Source organism: Oryza brachyantha, chromosome 4, assembly GCF_000231095.2.
Source record: "Oryza brachyantha chromosome 4, ObraRS2, whole genome shotgun sequence".
Taxonomy (NCBI): Eukaryota; Viridiplantae; Streptophyta; class Magnoliopsida; order Poales; family Poaceae; genus Oryza; species Oryza brachyantha.
This window is the reverse complement of record NC_023166.2, coordinates 11,204,633-11,212,377: the sequence shown is the minus strand read 5'-3', so window position 1 is coordinate 11,212,377 and position 7,745 is coordinate 11,204,633. Positions and strand designations below refer to the sequence as shown.

Sequence of the window (7,745 nt, the reverse complement as noted above, 5' to 3'; positions counted from 1 at the left end):
CGTGAGGACGAAAGCCCAAGGTCTAGCGTTGATACATCACTCTGACGGCCCAATGTGATCCATCGGGTCCAGTTTAGCAATTATTTGCCACATACTACTCCGTTGAATTTCTTTTTTTTTTTTAACTTTGGTGCATCGAGCGTTTGATCGTCTATTTTATTTGAACATTTATTAAAAGTTAAAAAATAGCCACATACTATTTATGTTTTATATAATAATAATAAAAATAGTAATTATAATTTTTTTTATAAAACAAAGAGTCAAATATTTTATCTACAAACAAAAAAAATTGATTTATTTAGGTACAGCGTACGTCTTTTTCTAGGTTTTTTTGATGGGTCGAAATTGACGTAACAGTGCACAATAGTGGTTTCCACGTCATTGGGTTTGTTCGGTCACTTTGGAAGGCCCACCGACCCTCACCAAAATATCTTTGCCCCTTCTCTCTCCGGGTTTGCGTCTAGTCGTGGCCCCAATTTAGGAAGAAAACTGTTAGGTGTACCCGCTACTTCATGACACAGTTTTAATGCAGTATTGTATGAGGGGTCACCATCGTGTTTAAAATTTTCAAACGTAGATGATGATATTGTTCTTCTAGAAATAATACTTAGAAACACATAATTTTATAATTTGTTCTCATATAAATATATTTTTGCCATGTTATGTTTCTTTGATTTTTTTATGTCGAATATTGTTCGAGCTATCTTAAATTTGGTTAAACCAGTACACCGAAAATCTCAAATAATTAACCTTTTGTGTTATTTTAAATATACTTAATGCTATATCTATAACTATAACATCCTATGTGAAACATAGTTAATAAATTCAAGCATGGATGTCTACCTTGTGAAGGAGAAAGGATCACCTTGGCATCCACATAAATAATGCTATCATTATTATTATTTAAGACGGTCAATCTATATTCGCATACATAGTTACTATTTTTTTATATAATACTTAAGTTGGTTTAACCCCTGCATATAATGCTTCTATAGTCAAAAAGAAGTCTGAAGTTACTAGTAGTAGTTCACAGCTCGCTTTGATCCGGGTGCATGCAGCATTTTACTTCCTCATGGGCGGCGACTATGCATTTTACTATTGGCAAAGCCAATCTCAGCATCAGCATCAGCATCATCAGCCATCACAACATCCCCTTCATCCACGGAAAATTACGATTCGATCCAACCAACGAACCCGATGTCCAAATCTCCTCCAAACGGACCATAAATTTGATATTTTCTTTGTTAACTAATTATTTATACTGACACTTATAAGTACGAATGATATATGAAATAATCTGAGTCAATAACCATAGACATGATGTCAAATAATTAAACTTTAATTTTATAGGTGTCAAAAAATCAAATCCTCTGGATAACCCACTCCTCCACGAACTGAACGTCCAAATCTTCTCTACGGAAGATAAATTTGATAATTTAATATTTTTTAACTAATTGTTTATATTAATACTTATGAGTATAACATGTGGTGTCAATAATAATATATCAGAATATTAAATAATCGAAAATCAATCTTACTTACGTGTGGTAAAAAAAAAAATCAATCCCTCTCATGACACCACCCCCTCCAAGAGAAGGATAAGCACATAATTCCGCAACAAGGGTCCCTATCTGCAAAATTACCCTATAAATTATCGTAAGAGAAACCCTCCTCTTAAATCCCCGAAGCCCCATCACACAAAACACCCCAGAAAAAAAAAGTTGAAAAAAAGTTCGCATCTAGGCGGGCGCCTCCCCTCCATCTGCTCCCCCCCTTCTCGATCTAGCTCGCCGGCGGGCGAGCGGCGGCGATGTCGGATCCGGCGGCGGTGGCCGCTGCGGCGCAGCCGCAGGGCCAGAGACAGGCGGCGCGGCAGGCGGGCGGCGGCCTGGGGCAGAGCATCGCCGGGATCGTGCGGATGGCCGTGTTCTGGTACTTCGCGGCCAAGTTCTTCGGCCCGAAGCGGCCCCCCGCGGACCCGGGCATGCTCATGTCGAACCTCTTCCAGAAGGGAGAGCCGATGGTGAGAACTCCCCGCACCCCACTACTGCTCCTACGTGAACTCTGGTTCGCTCCATGCGCGAGATTTTAGAGGGGGAGAAGCGTCTTAGGTTCCCAGTGCGGTTCGTTTGTTGGTATGCCAGTGAAGGGGCGGTGAATTTTTAGGTTTTAGGGTTTTTAGGGGATTTTGGTGCTGTGATCTGGAATTTTTCTTCGGTAATAGCTCCTGGATGCTGTAACACATGAGAGCTTGGCTGGGCTGTGGGCTGGGTTGGTTAGTGTGGTTCGTTACGGAGCTGATTTTTAGTCGGTTTGGTGCGAGAATTTTGGGGTTTCTGTGCATGATAGATGCTTTCGAACGACCGGATCAGTATATTTGGTTTTTAGCATTGCTGGAGTCGACATCCTGGGAAAAAGAAGCCGTGCCTTTGATTTGTTAGATGTTATGATCGGGATTGTTGATCCAAGAAGCCACTGTCTGTCTGAGCTTAGTTCAATATGTTTTTCAGAATTAACAAAATATACCATTAAAAAAAACTGTATCTACGGTTTTGCTGATGAATTATGTACTGGATTGCTGCCCAATTTAGTAGGTGTAGATCACGTGAAGATGTTTGGCATTAAGTTCTCCAGTAGTCTATGGTAGGATGTTGACTTTTAAAGCGTTTGTACATGGGAGTGTTACAATATGTATTGATTATATACATTGCTAAGAGTAGCGAGTTCATTTGATTCTGAACAAAGGTGGCCATGTGATATATTTAGTATATGGCCAGTCATTTGGTTTAGGTCAAAATTAGCTTTATGGTGGATTGGTGGTTACACTAGGCTTGTGGTAATGGCTCATCAAAGTAACTATTATGCAGATTAGTGCAAGGTGATAATCAAATAAAAGGACACGCTTGGTTCTTTGTTTAGTGTGGCAGAACATTTTTAAATTCTTTCATCGTGCCACCCATATTTTTCCTCTGCCAGACAGGAGGAAAAAGATGGTCAGGTGTCTCAGCCATGCTACACGCCTACACTACCTAGCAATTTGCATTTTCCTAAACATAAAATGTATGGTGGTTGTATTGCTGTAGGATATGTGGATGTATTTATCCGAGAATGAGAAATTCAATGACTTCAGTAATGAGGATGCCCTTGTCTGGCATGAGGCAAACATACCGTATGCAGTCTGGGGACCTACTAGTACAAGAACACGCACATTGACATTCTACCCTTCAGAGGTATAATACTAGCTGTTGCGATCTTATAGTTTTGTTATGATTATATTTTCTTGGTTTCTAGTTTTGAGATTGCTGTATGTTTCTGCATAGGCTGTCAAGCACAATGGTTCTTTGTATGCACATGTTTATTTTGCACGCTCTGGTTACCCGGTGGATCCTACTGATCCTGAATATGAGCAAAGCTCTGCATTTGGGAGGACACATTGTAAGTGTTGTTTTTCATATCAGCAACCACCTCTTTTATCTCTTATATAATTATATTTTCACTGTCTCTCTGCATTGTACCTGTTTAGCTGTTGTGGCATACTTGCGAAAACCAAAAGATGGTAAAAAGAAGAGCTTGCTGGGAGATTCAAGTGAATCTGGTGAACAACCACCACCTAAGGTCCTTATTCCTGTTCTTTGTCCACATGTTATGATCTAGATTATAGAATTGGTTCTCTTCAGAAATAGCAAAAAAAAATAACATGTTGATTTCTGCAGGAGGATAAAGAATCTGTAGACAAAGATGAGGGCCCGGTTGAATATATTTCATACTGGAAACCAAACGTAACAATAAATCTTGTTGACGACTTCACACGGTATGCAAAGATCAAAACTTCATGGAGTTCTGCTGTATCAGACATATGGCACTTCAATTTTACAGTTAGCTGGATTGTTTCAGTGATATGCAGTCTTAGTGTTTAATGTTGGTACAAGTGAAGGTTAGCTGAATTTAGAGCTGAGAGATTCTATGATCCACTTTTGACGTATTTTACGGCATAGCATGTGCTTTATGTGTTATATCTTTCTTGATCAATTCCAGGCTCCAATTTTTTGCTGATGTTCATCATTTATGAATTATTGAATGATATTTTTCCACTTCACATTTCACAGGTATCCCCAAAATAATGCTCCACCTAATGTTGCTCCATGTATCCTTTTGACTGATACCATTAGTAGCGTTCTATTATTCTCCTTTGTTCAAAAATACATTTTAAGAGTATAATGCATTAAGTCAGGCAAAGTTGGGTTTCCTTTACAATAGCAATACAGACTTGAATGTTGATCCATCTTCAGGCAACTACTACCCAACTGTATTCTTCAATGAATTTTGGCTACTGAGAGATAAATTGATAGCACTCAATGAGACTGTGGAGGAATTGCCCTTAAACCTTGAAGTTGGTCCTATTAGCATGACCAAGTGGCAACTATTTCTTCAGATGGAGCAGTCCTTTCAAGTTCATCGTAGTTATGGAAGTATGCTTGAAGGGGAGGCTGATGAACTCAAGGTACATGCGGATATTCTCAACTGTAATATTGTATCTATCTACATCTGTGCATTTTTTTAAATACTTTTATGCTCTGTGACCACTCTTACACTGCCCCGCTTTATCTTGCTGAGATTCCGTTATTATATATAGAGTACGCATGTACCTATATTTCACGTTCTTTGAGTCCTAGAGATGGTTACTTTTGTGATATTGTTAGTATGTTAATTGAATGATCCTGGTTAGTGCTTTGCACTGACCATCAACTCCCTTTTGTCATTTGCAGAGAGTTCTCCTTGAAGGAAACCCATACTTTTTGGGATTGACCATGATTGTTTCTCTGTTCCACTCTCTGTTTGATTTTTTGGCTTTCAAAAATGGTACGTGCACTGTGTAGTTTGTTTCTAACATATTACCATGTACTATCTCCGTTTTATATTGTAAGACTTTCTAGCCTTACCTAGATTCATCCATTGATGAACATATATAATTTGCATGTTTATTCATTAACATCCATATGAATCTAGGCAAGACTAGAAGGTCTACGTTGTGAAACGGAGGGAATATACTTTAATCAGAAGTATTATCTAACAATAACTCCTTGTACATTTGATGATATTCTTGTGCTATTGCACAGACATTCAGTTCTGGAATAAGAACAAATCCATGGAAGGTCTATCAGCAAAATCTGTGGTTCTGAACTTTGTATGTCAGCTGATTATCTTCCTCTACCTGCTTGACAATGAGACTTCATGGATGATCCTTGCTAGCTCTGGAATTGGTGTTTGCATTGAATTCTGGAAGATTGGAAAAGCAATGCATGTTGAGGTAAACCATTTGAGATATGTTCCTCTATCCTTTATGGTCATGTTGTCACTTAATTCTGTTACGCAGTTAGTATCTCTGTCAGATAGAATTGTAGAATTGTATGCTTAAATTTTGAAGTAATAAAATGTATGAATCATAGCACTGAATAAAGCACTAGAACAATTTTTAATGGATAAATAAAGCATTAGTATATTGAGATAACTAAGATGTCGACACTGAATTATTGTGGAATTTTCTGTTTATCTCATTTTTAATATTGGATTCCACGTTGTTTTGTGCATTTGCCAACTCTGTCCATGGAACCCTATGTCTTGGTGATCCATGATGACCTGGTTTGGGTCAAAGTCGGTCTGCTATTTTTATGGTTTATCTAATTACATTAAACCATTAACATGGAGTACTTGCTTTTAGGTAGCCTATGGCAGTATTATTCTTTCCTCATACAGAATCATGTGTATATATGTATTGTGTCTATCTTTTGAGCTCGATGAAATCTTGCGTCAGTTTTGATGATATTTTCTTACTTTGACAAATTTATCACAACTCTGCACTCCTGTTCAGATCGATAGAAGTGGAAAGATTCCCATGTTGAGGTTCCGGGATCGTGATTCATATGCACAGAATAAGACGAAGGAGTATGATGCAATTGCAATGAAGTATCTTACATATGTACTTTTCTTCCTTGTGATCTGTTTCTCCATCTATTCCCTCAAGTATGAGAAGCACAAGAGCTGGTACTCGTGGATACTCTCTTCTCTCACAAGTTGTGTATACATGTTTGGTAAGTAATTACTTTCTAGTAATCTGTGATCTACTAGAAAACTTAGTAATGGAACTTATGCATATGCCTTTGCACTCTTCAGGTTTCATCATGATGTGCCCACAACTATTCATCAACTACAAGCTGAAGTCTGTTGCTCATATGCCATGGAGACAAATGACCTACAAGTTCCTCAACACCATTATCGATGACCTTTTTGCATTTGTGATCAAAATGCCAATGCTGCATCGTCTCTCAGTTTTTAGAGATGGTAAGATAAGATGAACCACCACTGTGTAATGAACATTCTACTCTTTTCTTCCTTTCATCGTGGGACGTTGACCAATCATTCTGATTGCCATGTGTAGATGTTATCTTCTTGATATACCTCTACCAGAGATGGGTGTACCCTGTTGACAAGAAGCGTGTCAACGAGTACGGTTTCGGCGGGGAAGATGAGCCACAAGCTCCCCAGACATTGGAAGGGAGTGATTCAGCAGCTGCAGCGCAGCAAACCGGGGCTGAGGCGGAGGCCGAGACGAGCACGGAAGACAAGAAGACAAAGTGAGCCTCCTGCACCTCCAGATCATCCAACCACAGAACACATCTCGGCTGCCACCGGGCGTAAATTTTCTGTGCCGAGTTTGGAACGCTGGACTGGCCCCGTCGCTGAATGCTGCTGACCATAAGAGATTGTAGTAACAGGTTTTGAGTGTGGGGCATCGACGAACACATACACTTGCCCAATGTATGGACGGGCAACATCGTCAAACATTATTGCCACTATTTCCCAGTTTGCCTTCTGTCCTTTTTTCTTAGGTAACCACCACCATTACCAGATGATCGCACCTGACAGTTTATTCTATTGGTTTATGTATAAGTTTTGCATCGACAGAAAAGAAAGGTGCGCTCGACGCTTATTCTATTGGTTTATGTATAAGTCTTGCATCGACAGGAAAGAAAAGTGTATCTTTATTGACCAGTACCCGGAATTTTTGTTAAATATTGATAACTTTATTTTTTAATTTATATGTCCAATATTTGACCATTTATATTATTTAAAAAAATTGTATAAAAATTAAAAAATTAGTCACGTTAGCTCAAATGCTGAGCTACTCGAGCAAGAGTTTACCAAACCCTCTTTGTGAGTTTGGTCTAGGGGTGCAGGGTTGAGTCTGCGAAATCCCAACAGGAATTATACAGGTTTGTGCCGTTACAAGGCGTAACACCCTATTCTTGTTGTTTGGGTGCTATGTAAGCATAAAGCCACTAGAGGAATGTTCTATGGATGTTTCTGGGGCTCCCTCCCAATGGTTGGGCATGACCTTCTTTTATAGTAGAAAGGAGATACCAAAATTACCATCTTCTTACCAACTACCGATGTATAGTTTATCATTATGCTATAGCTAATAGCTCATCATCACGCTTGGTTGACGCTGTGGCGACCTGCTCATCATCACGCTTGGTTGACGCTGTGGCGACCTGCTGGTATCACATGGCTCCCGTCCGGTCCCATTTATTAGAGGATAGGTGTAGTGGGCAGCCATGCTGTCCTTGTTCGGGGTCCCATCAGTCAGAAAGCTAGTGGAGGGGTGGCCATGCCTCTCCTGCCCGGTTCTGTCGGTCAACGTCTAGATCTTAGAGCCAGCACTCATTTGGACCCAGCGGTCTGAACGA

The 7,745-nt window shown here is 39.6% G+C and overlaps 1 protein-coding gene across 1 annotated transcript; it reads left to right on the top strand.

The window, feature by feature from the left end:
• Positions 1-1,695: 1,695 nt before the first annotated feature.
• LOC102704797 (cleft lip and palate transmembrane protein 1 homolog) lies at positions 1,696-7,053 on the top strand. The gene is made up of 12 exons (XM_006653373.3): positions 1,696-2,023; positions 3,084-3,230; positions 3,321-3,435; positions 3,524-3,615; positions 3,714-3,811; positions 4,107-4,144; positions 4,266-4,501; positions 4,767-4,860; positions 5,118-5,308; positions 5,870-6,089; positions 6,172-6,339; positions 6,437-7,053. Exons 1-12 carry the CDS (start codon positions 1,811-1,813, stop codon positions 6,634-6,636), a joined length of 1,812 nt encoding a protein of 603 aa, XP_006653436.3. The 5' UTR covers positions 1,696-1,810; the 3' UTR covers positions 6,637-7,053.
• The last annotated feature ends 692 nt before the right edge of the window (positions 7,054-7,745 follow it).